General features: G+C 44.0%; 1 protein-coding gene and 1 long non-coding RNA gene across 15 annotated transcripts in view; both read left to right on the forward strand.

Annotated features, from left to right (window-relative positions):
- LOC141762924 (receptor tyrosine-protein kinase erbB-4-like) overlaps nt 1–22,230 on the forward strand; it is a 343,760-nt gene that overhangs the window by 262,389 nt on the left and 59,141 nt on the right. For 8 of the 14 annotated variants that reach the window (XR_012592935.1, XR_012592934.1, XR_012592937.1 and 5 more), the window contains exons 21-26: nt 2,177–2,338; nt 4,857–4,932; nt 5,129–5,275; nt 10,935–11,032; nt 11,154–11,324; nt 13,482–13,767. Coding sequence is in view for 7 of the 14 variants with exons in the window: in XM_074627101.1 (XP_074483202.1) it covers nt 2,177–2,338; nt 4,857–4,932; nt 5,129–5,275; nt 10,935–11,032; nt 11,154–11,324; nt 13,482–13,767 (940 nt within the window). In the remaining 7 variants the exon portion in view is untranslated. Of the gene's footprint in view, nt 1–2,176; nt 2,339–4,856; nt 4,933–5,128; nt 5,276–10,934; nt 11,033–11,153; nt 11,325–13,481; nt 13,768–14,660; nt 22,032–22,230 lie in introns of those variants that run through there. The other 6 variants (XM_074627098.1, XM_074627099.1, XM_074627100.1 and 3 more) reach the window with 2 other exon arrangements.
- LOC141762929 (uncharacterized) lies at nt 5,770–6,055 on the forward strand. The gene is made up of 3 exons (XR_012592941.1): nt 5,770–5,806; nt 5,841–5,867; nt 5,956–6,055. It is a non-coding gene; the product is annotated as an uncharacterized LOC141762929 (long non-coding RNA).

The raw sequence follows: 22,230 nt of genomic DNA on the forward strand, positions 1-22,230 counted from the left end.
GAACTGCGGGATAAAAGAGAACATCCAAACAGACTGACAGATAGAAATATTACCGAGACTCACGAGGAATGCTGGGTGAAATATGTCTTGTCTCGGCGTATCGGTGGTCTCCGGGTGGTCTCTGTCAGCGCGTGTGTGTCTACGCGTCTGTCTCCGTGAGGCCGGCGGATGATGGATGAGGGCTCCGCCAGCGGCGAGCCAGACGTCGGCGCGATCGATTTATCCTCACATTTGTCTGGGAAGAGGAGGAGGAGGAGGAGGCGGCGGCGCGGGGCGACGAGCAATTCAACACCTCGATATGTGCCCACACACACACACATATATATATATGGTGTTTTCACTGTAAGTCTTTTCAAATGGACAATGATTCGCCAGCGGAGGCGTGGCCCTTGGTTTGAAATCTTTCATTGTCTGCTGAGCACAATGACTGCCTCCCTCCTCATCAAGGTGTTTTTATTGATCCGGGCTGCAAAGTGGCATCCACTTGTTTAACATCCAGTCTAATACACTTCAATTGGCCCGGCCTTGCCGGTCTGGCTCAGAGGAGAGAGGAGTGTGTGTCCATGAAGGCGTGATGACACTTGTGTGCGAGGGAAAAGGTGACATGTGTGTATTATATTCGCACACGTGAGGTTTTTGAGTCCTTGCTCCGTCCAGCCCATTGAGCAACGGATTAACACCGCAAAGCAAACTTACCGTTCTCTCTCGCTCAAGGCTTTGCTCATCGGGTGTTCATAACCAACGTTAACAAATTGGAAGGACACGCATTGTTCTCGCTGCCTGGCCAATCTTGAAAATGGCCCCAATTACCAGGGGGGACGAGGAGGCGACATGTCAGAGACCCAATCTCAGTTATGACAGAACACGATTACACTTGAGTCGGGACAAGAAGTAGACGCTGGTGTTAACACACTTCTACAGCCTGTTGTATCTTCTAGTTGTGCTTGGTCCAGTAACAGTGGAGAGAAATACACTCCTGAAAGATGTCCATTCGCCTGCATGAGAATTTAACAACTGCTACATTTCAAATATATGTTTCATCGGGCGGTCAAAGTCAACGCCATAATTAAACACAAATTTGTTTTAACGCCACTAATTTCTTTAACTCATTATTTTTTAGGTTGCAGCAGGCTCAGTTTTAAAGCTAGAGTTAAGATACTGGTATCATATGAAACTAAAAAACCTAATGAATCCATTGGTACCAACCATGTCATACTGGCTTGTCGTGAAGAAGGTTAAATAACGCTGCAAACTTATGCTAAATTTTGTAGAGGAAAAACTGGCATGGCCTTTTTCAAAGGGGTCCCTTGACCTCTGACCTCCAGATATGTAAATGAAAATGGGTTCTATGGGTAACGCGAGTCTCCCCTTTACAGACATGCCCACTTTATGATAATCACATGCAGTTTGGGGCAAGTCATAGTCAAGTCAGCACACTGACACTTATGATTTGAGCATATTTTAATGGATTGACAGCCTTAATGTTTCACCATGCTGAAATTCAAACATTTTTACTGTGGCAATTTGGCAATTTTCCAAAGTAAAAGTCCTTTGAAGTGTATGATTCAACTTGTTGCTATGGTCTCGTGCTAAAAAAAAGTTAACAAAAATTGCAGTAAATCGTAATATTGAATCGGGATACTTAAAAATCACAACACATATCGAATCGGCACCCAAGTATCATGATATTGTCAAATCGGGAGATAAGCATATTGTCCCAGCCCTAATTGAAAGGCAAACATTTCTAATAAGGACCTGTCTGTAGTTTTCACCCTGGATCCTGTGACTGTTGACATGGTAATAATGTAATAACAGCTGAAATGTTCTGTACTTGGAGTCCTTGATTCGAGAGGCTGTTCTGCTGCATTTTTCACTTGTCAAAAGTTCGAATTTCTGACTTTTCTGACATCTCTGGATTGCTATAAAACCTTCTGTCTCCTAGAGTCGTATATATGAGGTATGATAACGATGAAAGATTGAATCTAAATGTTTGGTGGGTGTGCGGAAATGATGATGACAGTTATGACAATAATTTTATGTTAGGGCTGACATTTGCCGCATCGACGATCTCAGACTGCTCCGATCACGGGATATGAAATGATAAACGGCTTCAAGAGAAGATTCATAGTCGTCTCACCTTTCTCTCCCTCTCTCTCTCTCTCTCCGTCTAACTCAGGGGATGATGTACCTGGAGGAGAGGAGGCTGGTCCACAGGGACCTGGCGGCGCGGAACGTGCTGGTGAAGTCGCCCAATCACATCAAGATCACCGACTTCGGCCTGGCGCGGCTGCTGGACACCGACGAGAAGGAGTACAACGCGGACGGGGGCAAGGTTGGTGTAAGTGGAGGCGTGAGCATGTTTCGGTGTGTGTGCAGGACTTAACCCAGCAACCTGACAGCGGTTTAACACACAGGGCAGCTTTTATAAAAACAGTTGACATAAGTAGTAAATACTGCAAACAGAAAGTAATAAAACAAAAGGTCTTTGCTCCAGGGCTTAAGTATTTGTGTGTCTCTGAATGTGTGTGTGCATCTATGTAGCACTGTAAAGTCTGACTTTAAAACTAGTAATTAAGATTATAATCTACTTTAAAACTAGTAAATAAGATTATAACCTACTCAGTTTAGTAAATAAAATGTAAAAAATAAATTATTTTTTTTTTAGTATTTGGTAAATTAATTGTCAAAAAATAAACATTTTTGTTTAGTATCTAGTATATAAAATGTTACAAATAAAGACATTATATATATAGTATATATATATATGTACAGTATATATAATATATAAAAAAATTATCTTTTTTCCAATTCTTATTTTTTTATAATTTGTATTATGTATTATTTTTATTGTGTTTAATTTGCGAACATGAAAGTATAACCTCAGATCAAATCAAAAAGAAGATAGTTTGTCTTTTCCTATTTCTCATCAGACATTTTCGATTTGGAGATCTTAACAAAACAGAAATGAACGTATTCGATGTGTCATGCAGTGACATCTTTACCAATTTCAGAGCTGTGTTGGTCAGGCAAAGTCTGGTGAACTTCAATAATATACAATTTAGAAGCACTTCATCCAAACAAATAATGCTGCCTCACTTCCAATCAGTTTGTTTTGTTTGGGGACCCGGACTACATTAATCAGAAGCCCCTTCTCTTTTCCTCGCTTGAGACTTGCTATGCAAATTGTCCTGATCAACTCCCTTTATTAAATTGGCTTGTTCATTGCTGCATCTGTTCAGCTGGAGGCCTGAAGGTAGCCACCGCATCTCGAGTTGGAGCTGTGGGCAGATAAAGAATAAAGTATTTTCATGAATACGACCATCTGATTGATTTGACTCCATGTGGGTATTCGCCGAAGCCTTGATGAATGAGAGCTGTTGTCAGCAGATATACATGTACGCCATAAAAATAGATGCGCCACGAGAGATAAATCAACAGAGACGAAGGTGGAACACATTTCCAACCTGAAGCATTTCATTTCCCCTCTTCCTGTTCATTTCCCTGAAGAGCGAGCGCGTGTGTCAGGCTGTATTTCAAATGACCGATACATGTGTGTGCATATGTGCGTTCACACGCAAGAGGCCAGATAATTGCCTTGTTCAGTGGGCTCTGCGGCTGAAAATTCCCCCCTACAGTCAATATGGAAATCATATGGCAGTTAGGAAAAGGGACGTGTGCCGTTGTCCTTGTCAGGAATGTCAAAGGGTTCGTTTTTATTACTATCTCACGCACTGCCTGCTGTAAACCTACCGGCTACTGAGATAATGGGAGACAATTGGCCAATACAATCTCATTTAGTAGCTTAAAAAGCACGCTCGCTATTGATGGTCCCTGGGTTGGACTGAAGCTAATCAATCACGGTACTTGAGTAATATTGAGCAAAGCAAAAGGCACCGTCGATTCGCCAATATCTCACAAACGCTGGATTAAAAGAAATGGCAAAATAGCATGATGGAAAATTCTTCATTTCAGGTGTGAATAGATAGCTTCTAATTCACATTTTCCAGCTTGTTTCAAGTCATGACAGGCAAGTCCCAAGTCAAGTCCCAAGTTAAGACAGGCCAGTCCTAAGTAAGTCCCATATTAATACAGGCAAGTCCCAAGTTAAGACAGGCAAGTCCGGAGTATAGTCCCAATTCAAGTCCTAAGTCCAGACAGGCCAGTCCCAAGTCAAGTCCCAAGTCAAGACAGGTCAGTCCTAAGTCCCAAGTTAAGACAGGCAAGTCCCAAGTCAAGTCCCAAGTCAAGACAGGCAAGTCCGGAGTTTAGTCCCAATTCAAGTCCTAAGTCAAGACAGGCCAGTCCTAAGTAAAGTCTCAAGTTAAGACAGGCAAGTCCCGAGTTAAATCCCAAGTCATGTCCCAAGCCAAGACAGGCCAGTCCTAAGTAAAGTCCCAAGTTAAGACAGGCAAGTCCCAAGTCAAGTCCCAAGTCAAGACAGGCAAGTCCTAAGTCCCAAGTTAAGACAGGCAAGTCCCGAGTTAAATCCCAAGTCATGTCCCAAGTCAAGGCAAGCAAGTCCAAAGTCAAGTCCCAAGTCAAGACTGACAAGTCCCAATAATGTGAGACAATTGGCCAATACAATCTCATTTAGTGCCTTAAAGAGCATGCCTCGCTATTGATGGTCCCTGGGTTGGACTGAAGCTAATCAATCACGGTACTTGAGTAATATTGAGCAAAGCAGAAAGCACCGTCGATTCGCCAATATCTCACAAACGCTGGATTTAAAGAAATGGCAAAATATCATGATGGAAAATTCTTCAATTGAGGTGTAAATAGATAGCTTCTAATTCAGATTGTCTAGCTTGTTTAATCATAAAACCCTCATCTTTATGCATCCATCCCTCTCTCCTCAGATGCCCATTAAATGGATGGCTCTGGAATGCATCCACTACAGGAAGTTCACCCATCAGAGTGACGTGTGGAGTTACGGTGGGTGCTGAATGTATAATCTGTATGTGTGGACGTCACTGTCTGTTGTGCTCACATCTGTGGGAGGAAAGAAGTCAGTGACCTGAAATCCTGTTTTCCTTTATTTGCATTTTTATCTTTCTGCTTATCTTGTTGCTCTCTGGCTCTTTGTCTCACCTCCCCGTCTCTCCCTGTCCGTCTTGTCCTTATCCTCCAGGAGTGACCATCTGGGAGCTGATGACATTCGGAGGCAAACCGTACGACGGCATCCCCACGCGGGAGATCCCAGACATCCTGGAGAAAGGGGAGCGTCTGCCCCAGCCGCCCATCTGCACCATCGATGTCTACATGGTGATGGTGAAATGTGAGGAAACACACGTACACACAATCACAAACCAGACGCGTATACAAAATCTGGTTTATAGTTATAGGATGACAGAGTGGTATCCATCTTCCAGAGGTGGGACCAAGTCATGACAAGCAAGTCTCGAGTCATGTCCCAAGTCAAGACAGGCAAGTCCTAAGTAAAGTTCCAGGTTATGACAGGCAAGTCCGAAGTCAAGTGGGGCAAGTCTCGAGTCAAGTCCCAAGTCAAGACAGGCAAGTCCCGAGTTAAGACAGGCGAGTCTTGAGTCAAGTCCCAAGTCAAGACAGGCAAGTCCTGAGTCAAGACAGGCGAGTCTTGAGTCAAGTCCCAAGTCAAGACAGGCAAGTCCCAAGTCAAGACAGGCGAGTCTTGAGTCAAGTCCCAAGTCAAGACAGGCAAATCCTGAGTCAAGACAGGCAAGTCTCGAGTCAAGACAGGCAAGTCCTGAGTCAAGACAGGCAAGTCTCGAGTCAGGACAGGCAAGTCTCGAGTCAAGTTCCAAGCCAAGACAGGCAAGTCTCGAGTCAAGTCCAAAGTCAAGACAGGCATGTCTCAAGTCAAGTTCCAAGTCAAGATAGGCAAGTCTTGAGTCAATTTCCAAGTCAAGACAGGCAAGTCTTGAGTCAAGTCCCAAGTCAAGACAGGCAAGTCCTGAGTCAAGACAGGCAAGTCTCGAGTCAAGTTCCAAGTCAAGACAGGCAAGTCTCGAGTCAAGTCCCAAGCCAAGACAGGCAAGTGTCGAGTCAAGTCCCAAGTCAAGACAGGCAAGTCCTGAGTCAAGACAGGCAAGTCTCGAGTCAGGGCAGGCAAGTCTCGAGTCAAGTTCCAAGCCAAGACAGGCAAGTCTCGAGTCAAGTCCAAAGTCAAGACAGGCATGTCTCAAGTCAAGTTCCAAGTCAAGATAGGCTAGTCTCGAGTCAATTTCCAAGTCAAGACAGGCAAGTCTTGAGTCAAGTCCCAAGTCAAGACAGGCAAGTCCTGAGTCAAGACAGGCAAGTCTCGAGTCAAGTTCCAAGTCAAGACAGGCAAGTCTCGAGTCAAGTCCCAAGCCAAGACAGGCAAGTGTCGAGTCAAGTCCCAAGTCAAGACAGGCATGTCTCGAGTGAAGTTCTTCACCAAATGTAATGCCATTTCAACAACAGAGTAACAGGAGCCAACTGGCATCTCTGATGCTGTTGGAGTTAAATCTGGTACCGGGTAGTTGATCGTCTTTGTGCGCACACTTTTTAAATAACATACTTTTAATCTTTGGGCTTTAATCTTTGGGCTTGGGGGAAGTTATCAAGTATTTTCAAGTCAAATGGCTCAAGTCCAAATTAAGTCACGAGTCACTGGTGTTAAATTCTAAATCTAGGATGCAAGTCTTTTTGCGATTTTGTCAAGTTTAGTCTTAAGTCATCAAATTTGTGACTCGAGTCTGACTCGAGTTCACACCCTTGCAATCTTCTCATCTAGCTCTCGGCAAGAAACCAAATAAACATATTTCCCAAAATGTCTAACTATTCATTTAACTGAGATGAAATAACCAGATGTGAATGTTCATGTTTAGCCATTAAATACCTGAAGAATACTTTCAATCACATTGATACAAAAATCCTCTAAATGCAATATCAATAACAGTCGATGATAAAAAAAAAACATTACCTACAATGGCCTAATACCTCCAGAGATATTAAAGATAGTACCTTAGTATAAACAGAATACAGGTACATATTACCAAATTGTACATCCATCCATCAAATAATTTGAACATTAAAGTTAGTCATCAGTGAAATAGAAAAAGCATATCACCCATTTGTAAACATAATTGCCTCAGCTACAGGTGGCAGCATTAAAGACAATGTTACAGAGCAGCACACTGAGCGTTGTGGAGCCCATAATCTTATTTTTAAATCATGTTTATACACCGCTCCGGCTCAGTTTGAGGTGTCGCAGATGAGTTGTGGTTTAATAAAAAGGGTTCATATTTTTAATATGCATCTGGTAAGGTGTTATCTGAGCTCAGGGGCTTCGACTCAAGGCTGGGAGAGAAGTTGATATGTAAAGAGAAAACAATCCAGAGGAAGAAACTAATGAGACGCTGCTTTATGGACTCTGCCCACATCCTTGTTCGTGTCATCCTCCATCTGGACCGCCACACCTCCCTCCCAGCCGACGTACCCCAACTCGTCCAAAAACCCGCCTCCTCTTCATCCTCCCCAAATTCTCCCATCTTGCGCTCCCTCCCCCCCTGGCTGGATTCAGAGCCCTGGTTCTGGTGTTCATGGCTACGGAGGGATATGCCCTCCCATATTTCCAGGAAACGGTCCAGACACATATGCCAATCCATGCTATGAGATCTGCCAACTGACGGCTGTTTGGCGATCCTTTTCCTCGCACCAGTCTGGTCATCGCTCCACCCTGAACCCAGCTATGGTGGAGTTTCTGTCTTCTGGTAGTGGCGGAAAATCTCATAAAAACTTCTCCCACGCCGACTTCGCCTCCCCTCCCCCCTGCCATTGCAGTTCTTGGGGCTTTTTTTGTTGCACAAATATTTTATCTGCACTATGAATATGCTTCTTATTATTGGCTGCTTGTGTCTCTATGAAACTTATTCTACTGGTGCGCCACGCAACAGCAGCGAGCGCTTAGAAATGCCAAATGTGTTGAAAGAGAATGATGTGATCCAGCTTGAAGCTCGATATCAAAACATATTCCCATGACGGAGAAAATGTTAATCCGATCCGAAATGTCATGATATCTAATTGTTCTTTTTCCAAATGAAAAACTACTGCCAGTGGCTTTTGACAGCACAGAAGCAACCATGAAAGCTCCTGCAGCCATTTAGCCTCATAACAATGCCAACTGATTTCTGTCTTTCTCCGCTGGAGGAGGAGAATACATTTTATGTGCTGTGTAAAATGTGTGGACAATAATGTTATAAATGCCGAGGTCAAAGGGGGATTCCCTTAAAGGGATAGTTTAGGTGTTTTGATGTGGGGTTGTATGAGGTACTTATCTATAATAAACAGGAGTTACTGCACGGAACCAAAGCGATGTACTGCTGTGGACTGGGCTGGCAGCAAAGTGTATTTTAGACACCTACAAAATTATCAATATCAGTTAAAGTGTACGCTATATTTAGAATATTTTTGATGGATTTTTGGGCGACTGAAAAGCCATTATGTATGCTTTCGCCAAAGCAACCAGACTCCATTGAGAAAAACTGTAATTTTACCACGTAGAATACAGGAGTCTCCAGGGCCGGCTTAAGGCATTGGCCATATAGGCGGTTGCCTAGGGTGTCACCTTCTGGGGGGGGGGCACTGTTATCCCTGTAGGCACCCTTCCTCATTTTCTTCATTGAGGTAAAAAAATTAACAAATAAATAAAGAAATACACTTTTGACTTTTGTTTTTAGTGGTCGGAAGACTAGAAAGTCCATTTACCATTCTTTCTCACACCAACAATATCAGGGACCAACTGTTTATTTATATTATAATACAGTTATTTATGTAATATATATGTGTTATTTATGAAAACAAAAAATCGTAACTTTTGTCTTAAAACCATTGTAATGTCTGATGTGTGTTGTGGTTTACGGGGTCAGGGTTCTGGGGAGCTGAACCCTAACCCTAACCCTAGAGCAGCAGGGGGGGGGGGGACTCAAAATCCAAATTTCGCCCAGGGTACCAAAAGGCCTAGAGCCAACCCTGGGAGTTGCTGGTCTGCCGCCGCCTCGATCAGTTAGATTGTTCGTAACACAAACAAACCAACTCCCGTGTTCTGCGTGGTAAAATTACAGTTTTTTTCAATGGAGTCTGGTGGCTTTGGCGAGAGCGTAGATGGATACAACGGCTTCAGTTTTCCGTCAGAAAGGGCTGTCTAACGGCAAGGTAAACCTGCGAAAATATTCTAAATGTAGCGCACACTTAAATTGATAGGGATTTTTTTTAGGTGGGCCTTTGTTTTAGGTGTCTAAAATACATCTTTCTGCTGCCCCCATCCACAGCAGTACATTGCTTTGCTTCCGTGCTGGTACTGCTGTCTGTTTCTCCAAACTGCGGGGCGTGCCGACCGCCATTTACTGTCGGTAATACACTGACTATGGATACGTACGTCGTACAACCCCACTTCAAAAACACCTGAACTATCCCTTTAACTTGCATGTTCCCACATTGTCCTGATTTATTAGTAATGTTGAGGGCAGATTCTCCTGTAGTCAGTTTATCCCCTCTAATGCCGAGCAGCTTATCCCACACACACACACACCACAGGCACACAAAAGTTCCAGTGTACGTCAGCTCGAGCGTCACGGCGGTGATCAGAAATAGCCATAGCGGGTCACGCTCTGAGTCAAACTAGCAGGGAGGGCCACGGCGACCCACCGCAAGCCAGGAGGAAGCTCGGCAATTGGCCGCATTAATTCTAATTACATGTTGACTGAGAGCCGTTGTTTGTGATTTGGTGCGCTGTCACACGGCGTGCCCCGCCGCCTCAGCGCCACCCCAATAAAGATGAAATGGAGTTTGATTGCTGGAGTAATTGCACCTCATTTAGGTAATGTGCCTGCGTGGGGCGCTAGAAGCGGAAATGAGATAAAGTGAGCGAAGAGTGTGGCAGGCAAAGTGACAACAGAGAAGGTCAGGGTTTGTTTAAGGGGAACTTGGCTTCAGATCGACAGGAGGAAACATACCTCGGACCGCATGAATGTAGTGAGGATGAACTATTATTTCTTGTCAGTGTGGTAGCCACTACATTTGAAAGGAAGTGAAATGAAGCAATTATATTCTGCTGGTGATCCGCGGAACCTCCCTGTAGGATTGCTAGAGGCACCCAGACCTCACTGTTGTAGAATATGTAATGCAGACGCTGAAATCAGCAACTGTGTTTGCTTTGCTGTCTAATCTGAGCCGAGACACCACCTGGCCTCTCACCTCACCTGCAGGGGGCTTGCTGTGTTTACTGCAGCTGTGGCCTCAGGGAGAGAAAAGACACTTTTCCCCTATACCTTAATAACTACCTCCGAGTTGCCCTTGAGCAAGGCATGAATGTGTGAAACTTTGTTAAAGTGAACACTTGCTCATTCAGCGTTTTATTGTATTTGCTACAGAACTTCAATATGCATTCAACAAATATCGCCATCTTAAAGTGATGATCTCGTAGATTTTCATTTAAATAAATGTCTGTTAAAGTAACAGTGTGTAACATTTCAGGAGATCTATTAACAGAAATGGAATATAATATTCATAACTATGTTTTCATCAGTGTATAATCACCTGAAACTAAGAATCGTTGTGTTTTCGTTAGCTTAGAATGAGCCCTTCATATCTGCATACGGAGCGGGTCCTCTTCATAGAGTTCGCCATGTTTCTACAGTAGCCCAGAACGGACAAACCAAACATTGGCTCTAGAGAGAGCCTTTTGCGTTTTTACGTTACCTGAAGGCCACCGTAGTTCTCCGACACGCTTGTGAAACTGCGGTAACGTGAAAGTGCAAAACCGTGGTACCGCCAGCCGCCGTCTGACTTTCGTTGCTCCTAAAGTATTGTTATTATGGTGTGGTTGCAACCTGCAACCACACCACTAGACTGTCTTTCACACCCATGCAATTTCCATATACAGTACACATCCTTAACGCCCTACCCTTCTCCATCTTCCTCTTTCTCCTCCCCAGGCTGGATGATTGACGCCGACAGCAGGCCAAAGTTCAAGGAGCTGGCTGCTGAGTTCTGCAGAATGGCCCGGGACCCCCAGCGGTACCTCGTCATCCAGGTGCGTTTGCCTCAACAGACTAGTCGGAGCACTCCATAATAATACGGCTCTGGTTGTTTTCTGTGGGTCATTTTTGAGTATACCTTCCCGTTAAAAGTAATCCCATTGTTGCGCTGTTTAGGGAGACGATCGCATGAAGCTCCCCAGCCCCAACGACAGCAAGTTCTTCCAGAGCCTTCTGGACGAGGAGGACCTGAACGACTTCATGGACGCCGACGAGTACCTGGTGCCTCGAGGTTTCAACATGGCTCCTCCGTCGTACACGACCAGGCCTCGCGTCGACTCCAACAGAGTAAGGACACACACTGCTGCTTTAAAAACGACATTTCAAGGTGGTCAAAACTGCATGTGGGCACCCATAGAGCCCATTTTTCATTCACATATCTTGAGGTCAGAGGTCAAGGGGACACCATTGAAATTTGCCATTCTAGTTTTTTCCTCGCCAAAATTTAGCGTAACTTGGTGGCGTTATTCAGCGTTCTTCCTGAAAAGCTAGCACGCCATTGTTGGTACCAATAGATTCCTGAGGTTTTCTAGTTTCATCAGTATATTCCCAATACAGCCTCCGAAAGACAGAATAGCGGCCGGGCCGTCAGAGGGGTTAATTACAAGCCTTCAGCTATAATGAAATACTTCAATATAATAACACATCATATCTCCTTATGAAATTCTTTCGCTGATTTAACTTTAACCGCAAAACCTAATATTTTTTTTTTACCTCTCTGGTCAAAAGCTCACCGTCCTCTAGAAGTGCTCAAGGTGGTTAAGAACTTCTAATACACTGATGATTTTCCTCCGCTAATGGCTCACCTCCATCATTTCCATCCCCGCCGTGTGTGGCTTAAACCTCCCCAGGCCCCCCCGGTTTCATTACTCAGAGCTCCACGAGCAAATAACAGACGCTCTCTTAAAAATGCCGGCCGCCGTTTACTAACGGACAATCGGCTTGTTTGCTCTGCAGCGTGCACCGCGTGCCGCCGGCTCTTGCGTCTTATGCACCTTTTACCCTCCGCGACCTACCCGGCTCTTTGTTCCCTTAACGAACAAACCCCAAAAAGAAAACACATCCTGCGTGTTCAAGGTCAGCGCCTCTATCATGAATTGAAACTCCTTTGATTATGCTGAAAAGCCCACACAGGGAAGTCATTGTTAAGATCCAGCGACTTTGCCACGGGAAGTTCAGGTTCCGCAGTCCGATACAGACGGTTATCTAATCTGGGCTGATTCGCTCTCACGCTCGTACTTGAAAAGAGGAGCGGATATAATGACCGCTCTTTGAAGAAGGGATGAGCAGAGAAGTTTGGAGGAGGGGGAAGTTGGTTGGAGGGAATACAGTGGGAGTAGGTGGACGGATAAAACCTTTTTGTTTGCTGTTTGTGTTTTGTAGCTCTGCTTCCTGTAATTGCCGCTGCAGTTGGCAAGAGCGTCGAGGAGAAGGCCCGGGTTAAACAGCCCCCGGCAAGCCAACGCGGCACCACAAGAAGCCCTTTGCTTCACATGTCATGTTTTGTGTTTTCTTGTGGGGGGTTTTTATTCTTTTTCAAGGTTCAGGTGTTCGAATCATGGCTCTGCCTCGCTGCCCTTTCGCAGTCCCCTAAAGGCTGATGACTCCACTGTCAGAACGTTGTTGGAGAATAATACCCTCAACAGGCAGCCGCACGGGTTAAAAGTCTCACTTCCTTCGCCGCAGGTGGCGCACAAACCGGCTTAGACTGACTCAGACTTGGCGAATTTGTTGTGTTTCAATTGAACTATAGACATCTTTTAGTTTAGTTTGTTCAACAATATTCCATCTCTTTTATCACCAAATAGCTGCACAGTGTCATAAAATACACGTAGTGGCGGATTAAGGTGCTACTCGTTTATTCATTTCACACATATAAAAAGACATTAAAATACAATTCACATTAAAGGAATGTAAAAAAAATACGTGTGAGGGTGTGGTAGAAAGCTATAATGCCGTATATAAAAATACAATAGGTCAAAATATTACCATGACAAAAAAAACTGTACAATTTATATATTAGTATTCAAAACATTTGACATATAAAAATATACAGTGTAAAGTGTAGAAGTTCAAACAAAACAAAACTACATAAAAATGGATGAATATTAGTTTATGCCAGAGATTCACACGCCAGGTTCACACCAGAGGGGCGAATTATTCAGTTTTCTTTCATGGGAGTTAAAGGTAAAATCAAATGTTTAACATAAAAATGCTGTTGCAATGTGAGACAAAGTCTTTGAAACTCCAGACCCCCCACTTTGATTTCGAAATCCTCCCTTTTTTTAAGGTCTCAAGGTTGGCAAGTATGCCCCTTAGGCTGCAGCCGGGGCCAGCCTGTGCATTAATCCACCCCAGAACACAAGCATCAAAGTCCCCCCCGTGTGGTTTAGAGCAAACAGACAGACAAATTGTCACTCTCCACAACCCCTCTCTTTGCCTCAGAACCAGTTTGGCTATCGAGACGGCGGCCCAAACCCCGCAGAGGCCTCCGTGGCGGGCGCCCAAGCCTGCGCCAACCAGGAGGCCGCAGGCGGACCGGGTCCGGCCCTCGAGGACCAGCGCTGTAACGGGAGCCTGCATAAGAAGAGCCTGAGCCAGGCTGGCGGAGAGGACAGCGGGGGCCAGAGGTACAGCGCCGACCCCACCATCTTCTTGGGGGAGAGGGCGACCAGAGGGGACACCGACGAGGACGGATACATGACGCCCATGAAGGACAAGACCTCCTCGGGTGAGTTCATTTTCCAGAGCACCAGTTAAAAATAACTCCAGGTAGAAAGTCTGCAGCCCTGCAGGGCATTGAAAACATTTTAGGAGTTGTATTTAATCCACAGCATGGTGTAGATAATACTAAACTTTGAAATAACCTCATTATCATCTATAAAACACCAATAATAAACTGCCATAGACATAAAAGTTGCACTACACCGCAATCTCCTGTGCTGCTCCACAAAGAGAGAAACACAATTTAAATGTAAAACAAGTGCATCCTGTATGTACTAGCACACCTCTTCTCTGTTCTGTCATCTCTCCGCTCATTCACAGAGTAAATACGATCTTCTGTAGTATATCCCGCCTGTCATTTTGCCTGTTCATTTCACTCCATTCCATTGATTAAAATTCCGACCCGGTTTCCGTCAACGGTGTATGTCAGCTACTACACAGTCATGTTTTGCCTTTGATCATAATTCAGTCCATCAGCCGCGGTCTCGCGCTACCGTCTTTGATTTTTGAGCAGCTCAAAATATAACAAAGCCCGCAGCAAAATGCATCTGATGCAATGTCAAGGAGCGGAAGAGTGGGCAAAATCAATAGGTTTCGCACCCCACTATCATAGCGCTTGGAAGCAGCGAAGAGGGGTCATTCGCTGGCATTTTCACCCCCGGCAGATGGAGTTTCCCGTGCCAAAGAACTGCTGGCATGTTGCCCGTCTTGTCCTGAGTGGCCGCCATTATCATCTCCATCTTCTCGCCTCATTAGCGCCTGTTCTCTTACTCTCTTTCATTCCTTTTGTTTTCTCCTCTCTTGATTTGATTTTTTGTTTATCTGTCTTATTTACTTCTTTTCTCTTCTTCTCCACTTTCCCCTCCCTCCCTTCCTCCCTTTTTCTGATCCGTGCTGCAGAGTATCTGAATCCCATTGAGGAAAACCCGTTTGTTTCGCGACGTAAGAACGGGGAGATCCACGCCTTGGATAACCCGGGCTACCACACCACACCCAACAGCCAGCCCAAAGGAGAGGACGAGTACATCAACGAGCCGCTATACCTCAACACCTTCCACAGCCCGTCTGATCTGGGCCTGGAGGCCCTAAGGAGAAACGGTCTGCCCCTACCCAACCAGCCCCCTTCTTCAGGCTCCCACCTCCCGCTTACTATCCAGACCAGCCTGCCCCACTACCCCCTCCCCGCGGCACAGCCCTCTCCATCTGGCATGCCTTGCCACCACGGCCCGCCAACCCACATCCTCCACGGCCACCACACCATCAAACCCGCAGGACAACCTGGCAATCCAGGTGGCGGACCCGCCAACCAGAGCCAAACGGGAACTACTTCCCAAGCCCAGGTGTGCCAGTCAGGCGCCGTGTCCACTTCGGCCACCATCGGGCACGGCAGCCTGCCGGCCTACCAGATCCACGCCACCACGCACTCGGCCGGCATGCTGAAGCACGCGCTGGCGTCAGGTAAAGTCAGTGGGAAAAAGCTGAAGGTGACCTTTGACAATCCAGAATACTGGCAGCACAGCTTGCCTCCCAAACCGTCCAACCAGGCCGCCCCCGAGGGCGCCCAGGGCGGTTCCACCAACGCCAAGCTTTTCTATAAGCAGAACGGACACATACGGCCGGCGGTAGCTGAAAACCCAGAGTACATGTCTGAGTTTTCCCTGAAGTCTGGCACCGTCTTGCCGCCTCCACCCTACCGCCAGCGGAACACTGTGGTCTAAATCGTTCCACTTGTTCCTCAATGTGACTCTCGCCTCCAGCAACCCAGACATCCTCTCCGGTTCCACTGTTCCACGCAGCGGGGAGCGCCACAACCAGAGCCCCCAACTCTTTTCCAAATAACGTGCCATCTGCTGTAGACTGTAGCGACATCAGGAGGTGGACCGAACCAAGCCAAGCAGACCCAACTCCCGCACCTTCACTATATCCAACCCAGTCCATTTCTGTCCTGTAGATAGAGACTCCATGTCACTGAGAACGTGAAGGTTACGGTACTTTTTCGGCGAACGACGGACACACAGCAGTGGACGCGTTGTCCCAGCGAGGTAGACCGCAATGGCGCCAAACGAGATGGATTCGGCTTCCGGGGACCTGAACTCACTGCAACGGACACACAGCAGTGGACGCGTTGTCCCAGCGAGGAAGACCACAATGGCGCCAAACGAGATGGATTCGGCTTTAGGGGACCTGAACTCACTGCCAGCCACTGCGGTGTCAGATTCATGGAACAAGATGTTTTATTATTTTTCCGGTATAAAAGTCTGAGGATGAACAATACGCTTCGAAGGGTTTCTGAAATAAGCAAACAGAGATGTCAAGATGTCTTGTTTTGTGAATGACCTTGTAGAGTGAAGCAAAATATGGAGGAAAATAGACTGAGAGGGTTTAGCCAGGACTTCCAGTAACATAAAAGACGGAGCGCTGAAAGCTCATCAATCATATTCAATGGTTTTTGCCTATAGGATTATACCGTCCATCAAATATGTGAAACTCATCTCATCTTTCTACTGTAACTGTGATACTGTGACGGCCAAAACTACAGTGTTCGACCACGGACTTGCCCGAAAACACAGATCAACCGCTGTTTTGTTGTTTTCGGTTGCTGTCTACTTGGAAAAGCTGATCAAAAGCAGCCTTTTTTCCGAGCCAAAAGGGGATAAGGGGGTAAAATACACTGTAAACATTTTTATAAAACACTGGTTGCAGTGCTGAGAAGATGGATTTTTATACACTGGTTTCCCCATTCAGACCATGAAGCTAACTTGTAAAAAAGAGTGTGTTGCCACAAGAGTACAGATTCCTGTATCTGCTGAATCCAGATCCAGAAAGCAGCCGAACTCAAAATGGTGATTATAGAGGCAGAGAGTGAAGGGAGAAAGCGAAAACAAAAATCTACAGAGAGGGGAGGGAGAGTTCATACAAACCGCCTAATGAAGACCTCGAGGAATGAACAAGACAGCACCAGCAGAGCACAGGAAAACCAGACTACTTTTTGTGTGTGTTTATGTCAGTTTGAATGGAACGAGTGCGTGTGTTGTTCACATAATTGCCAGTTTGGCCCCATATCTGTGGAAAAAGAGTCAGTGATGACATGGTCGACAGTTCTTCAGTACCGCTGCTAACCAACAGTAAACTCAACGCTGGTCCGAACTCAAAGGTTTCCACCATATGACCGCTGAATCAAAAGCTCACTGAGTGGCCCAACGGCACCAAATTTCTGGGAGATTTTCATCATTTTAGGTGATAGCCTTGTTGTTCTCCATTGGATTGGTTAAAGTCTGGAACCTGAGGCTTTATGAAGGATCGCTTGATGCAAAGAAAGTGATGGTTTTACGTTTTTTTAAAACTGTCACAGTAGCTGTGTTTCCATTCACATATTTTTATTTATATTTCGAAGTATCGCATTTGAAAAGCTATATGGAAACGTCAAAGTTCGTCACAAGTTTTTACGCTCACTTGAGGTGGTTTTTGCTTTTGTCGAAAAAGAGTTGATGCGCTAAATTGATAATGGAAACGCCTTTGTTGAATAAATTCTGATGTAATGAACATTTAACTCAAATGAAGTCGCTTCTCCGATCTATATTTATATTGTCTTTGTCTCCGTACAACATGAAACTTGGCCAATACTAGCTGACAGGAAAGAACAATTTAAACTTGCCCAATTGAAACAAATTCCTGAAGACCTCTCTCCATTATTCTTTCGTAGATCGGCCAAGGCGGCTCGTTTTGTTTCCGGTTCGCAACCTCTACTTCTTCTTCTACTTGGTTTACTTGCGGAATACAGCCATGCGTAAAGCCTATATTTCCAACTTCTGACCAAACTACGCTGTAGCCTGAGTTTATTCGCTCCAAACCTTAAACCAGTTGATGGAAACGCGTCTAATTCGCATTTCATTTTTTGCAACATTTCAAAAGTTCGCTTAAAATTTGCTTGACAATTGAATGGAAACATGGCTAGTGTTCATTTATAAGGAACATGACTGTTTTGTTAGCTTGGAACTAGTTCTTATAAAGGTATAAATCCTAACCACTTTTTCTCTGGACCTACGCCTCTCTATGGCAGCAAATTTGGACCCAATACTGGTGTCCAATTTGTCCATTCATTAGTGGCACCTTGTAAATCAAGAGCCTGTTGCAAGCCTGGTCACCCTGCAGTAGTGATTTATTTGGTTTGGTCTCAGGTGGCGAAGCGACCTGCACAATTTTCAACCATTATGTTATTTAATTTAGACAAATAATCACCAACAAAGGTCAAAACCACACCTGTGTTCCCGTTAGACTGCCTTTTAACCCTGTTTGCTCTTTGGCTGCTCCAAACTGTTTGATATTTTAAAGGACCTTATTGCCGAGAAGTCAGATCTGTTCTGGGCCTTGTCTCCTAGAAACTATGTTTATACTAGGCCTGTCAATCAATTAAAATATTTGATCGTGATTAATCACATTATTGTCCATAGTTAATCGTGATTAATCGCAAATGAATCACACATTTTGTATCTGTTCAAGGGAGATTTGTAAAGTATTTAATACTCTTATCAACATGGGAGTGGGCAAATATGCTGCTTTATGCAAATGTTTGTATATATTTATTATTGGAAATCAATCAACAACACAAAACAATGACAAATATTGTCCAGAAACCCTCACAGGTACTGCATTTAGCATAAAAACTATGCTCAAATCATAACATGACAAACAGCTGTCAGTGTGTCAGTGTGCTGACTCGACTATGACTTGCCACAAACTATGTGATTATCATAAAGTGGGTATGTCTGTAAAGGGGAAACTCGTGGGTACCCGTAGAACCCATTTACATTCACATATCTGGAGGTCACAGGTCAAGGGACCCCTTGATGCCAGTTTTTCCTCGCCAAAATTTTGCATAAGTTTGGAGCATTATTTAACCTCCTTCGTGACAAGGTAGTATGACATAGTTGGTACCAATGGATTTATTAGGTTTTCTAGTTTCATATCATGCCGGTATCTTCACTTTAAGTTTAGAACTGAGCACGCTACAACCTCCGAAATATCAAATAGCGGCCGGGCCCGATGGCAGCTCATCGGACTTTCAAGAGGTTAAAGAAATGAGTGCCATTAAAACAAAGTTGCGTTAATACGTTATTATTGCGTTAACTTTGACAGCCCTAATTTATTTACAACTAATTTGCAACAGCAAATATGTTTAGAGGAAAAAAACGTGCCGCCCCAATCCTTCTGTTGCCTAAACCTAAACACATTCAGGATGCAAATTAGGGCTGGGTGATATGGAGAAAATCAAATATCACGATATTTTTTGACCAAATACCTCGATATTGTAGGGTTGATGTCGATATAATATCGATATATATACTGTATTGCCCAGCCCGAATGCAAACTGTGGTCTCAAGAGGCCTGCGTTTTGTACGTGAACATAATCCAGAGATTACATAACTGGGAAAAGAAACCAGTACTATACAAACTTAATTTCTCGGAGACATGGTTGAACCTACAACTAAATGTTATTTTCGTATTTGCTACAATTTTTTTTCCATCGTAGTTTGTTGGTGAATTACCTGACACCTTATTGCTATTACTATTGTTGGTAATTTAGATGAGATTGTAAAGTCGTCATTGTTTTTTTTGCTAGTGCAGCTGTATCTTTTCCCAACACTGAATTAGTAGTCTGGCCACTGTTCCACGATGCCTCTGATCCATCAACACTTAGCGTCTCTACTTAGTCCAGAGTGACATCATCCCAGCTTTCCTCTCGATACCACCAATAGAGTGCCCCTTTACTCTCGAGAGAATTGTTCTGACCCTCACTACTGATGCCTCTGCAGGCAAACTGCCAGTCAATGCTGCTAAAAGCGCTGGTGTTTAACAGCTATTAATACTTCCGCCAAGCCATACAGGAGACCCGTGGGTGGGAAAACACCTCAAAGCTTGCCAAACGTCAAAGATCAGGAGGTGAAATGTTGTAGTGATGGTTTGCGTCAGAGGGTCCTCTTTTCTAAGAATCACATCGTAGTTCAATCAATGTAGTTCCTGAACCTTTAGTTTTACCAGCCATTATCTGTTGAACGTTGATTATTTAGTCATTCTGCCCAAGCTGTTTTTTCTTGCGTCGGATATTTATTTGGTGTATTTTAAAGCTTCCTCTGTGTGTGAAAGTGTTGAGTATGTCCTCCCCATGGAGCACTTTGATCAAACTCGCGGGTAGAAAGGAAGGATTTCCACCCTTCGTTACTAAAACGTTCAACTTGTTTATCTGCTCGTCTGCCACTTCAGAAAGCAAAAAAACGTCAGAGGAAAGGTGCAGGAGTTCACGAAAAAACACCTTTTAGGTGGTGCTGACCAGCTTTGAGAATGTTTTTTTTGTTGCTTCAAACAGTATTTATAATGCTGCTTTGATGATATCATGATTATTTAATGAAGGAGTATTTTGTAGTCCCTTTTGGAGCTCTAATTCAATGAAATCGAGACAGCATTTAATATCAGTATGAAATATTTAGAGCGTGTTTGAGCTTGTTTACACTGAGCGATGGAAGCCAAAAACTGGGTTTCAAGAAAAAGAAAAAGAAAACGGTGGTAGAAAGAAAAACACGTCTTGGTTTCTGTCTTGTTTGGCCTAAATTATACTGCGGACCCAAAATATGTGAGATAGATTAGACTAAAACACAGATGAGATGATGTTCTCGTGAGCACTTCAGAGCATCCCGCTTTTAATTGAATCTTCTCAGAGTTCATTGCCAGAAAAGGAAGAAAAAAACTGTTTTTCAAGTCGTGTTTTTGTCATCCAAAGGCCTTGGTTACCTGGTTTTTTTTCTTGTTTTCTTTTCGTGGAAGCAATCATTTTTCCTCTCTACCGACTAATATCTCATTTCCAACATATTTCGCCTTGGCATTGGACTGTGTTACCTGCTGCTATTTGTCTCGGCCCTAGACACTGCCGTGGCTCGTGGCAGTTCAAGAACGCACCATGGCAACCGGTGTTTAAGACTGATCACTTTTTTTATTTCCACTTTTTAACCGTTTCCCTCCGAGCCAAGGTGCAGAGGCATGTAGCCATGATCCTTCAATGTTTCAATCCCTTCCGTATAGGATAATGTATAGTACAATATCACCTTGCATGGTACCCAAAGTGAGTGTTTTACTGCCCTCCGCCTTTGTATCTCCTCATTGATGACAGTATTATATTTAAATATCAGCGTTTTTTTTTTACTGAATTCAGTAGCACAAACTGGGAATCCTTATTTCTGACATCTCTCATGTGTTTTATTGTTGTGTATAGTTCCCTATATAGTCTTTTAATATTGTTTTCCATGTTATCCAGGATGTTTTTCTTCTTGAATCTTTTTTTTTGTCGCACATTATATTTGTCATTCGCGCAATTTCTTTCGTCGTCCACATCTTAATTGCACAAATCATTCATCATAATCAGTATAAATGTACAGAATCTTTGGGGGTTTCCCTCCAAAGAACTTCTCTAACACACTTCAACAACAAATGTGAATAGTATTTTTATAAAGCACTGAAAATGGGGCCGACGTGGTGAATTTGTAAATAAGGAGGCGACGCTTTGAATTTATATGGTCTTCTCTCTCCTACCGCTGTTTTTCTCCCGCTTATAACAACTTGTACAAAAAAAAAGAGCCGTACATATTTGCTTTATGTAAGTGACTAATGGGAATTTGATTTTAAAAAAGTGCTTGTTGACCCTTTTTCTCATGTGAAACTCTTGTGAAGCCCCAGAGCTTTGTGGCTGTCCTCATGTAATGTTTCAGTTTAGGTGAACACTGTCAAAGTGGTGGTGGTGGTGGTGGTGGGTGGGGGTGTATCTCTGTTTCGCTTCCCCATGCCTGCCACATTTCATTTGTCACTCAGTAATGAGAACAATACCTTCTTTTCCTCTTTATCTCCCCCCTCTTTCTAATACTCGTCAGTGCTGCCAACCTAGATAAACTGTGTTACCTTTCTCTGCTTACTTTCTACTGGAAATATTACTGAGCCACGTCCTCCTCCTCCTCTTACCCTGAAAGGCAGAGCACAGCCTCCACAGTACATCCCTGTTTTCACTTCATTTCTGATTTGTTTTGCATGCTTTCAGAGGAGACGTAACTCCTCCTCGCCTAGCTTCCCATACTGTCCCCCCCTTTATCCAAGACGGTCACTCTCTCTCTGAGTTCTTTGAAACCATACCCAAAGCTTTATATCATAGAAATACCGTTCCTCATGTTTGTTACATGAATCTGTCAAAAGTATATTTTTAATTTAATATAAATAAAGATTGATTCAGTATGTGTTGCGGTGGTTTTGGTGGTGATTTAGTTGTGTGTCTTGCGACTAAAAAACACAGCACTGTCTCCTAAAATTGACACTCCCATACAACTAAATTGCGTTCTCAATTACATTTGGAAGGAAACATATTTTGTGGCGTATTACGTTTGTCTTTTAAACCTAACTAAGTGGTTTTGTTGCCTGAACCTAACTAAGTAAT

The sequence above is a fragment of the Sebastes fasciatus genome, chromosome 24, assembly GCF_043250625.1.
Source record: "Sebastes fasciatus isolate fSebFas1 chromosome 24, fSebFas1.pri, whole genome shotgun sequence".
Lineage (NCBI taxonomy): Eukaryota > Metazoa > Chordata > Actinopteri > Perciformes > Sebastidae > Sebastes > Sebastes fasciatus.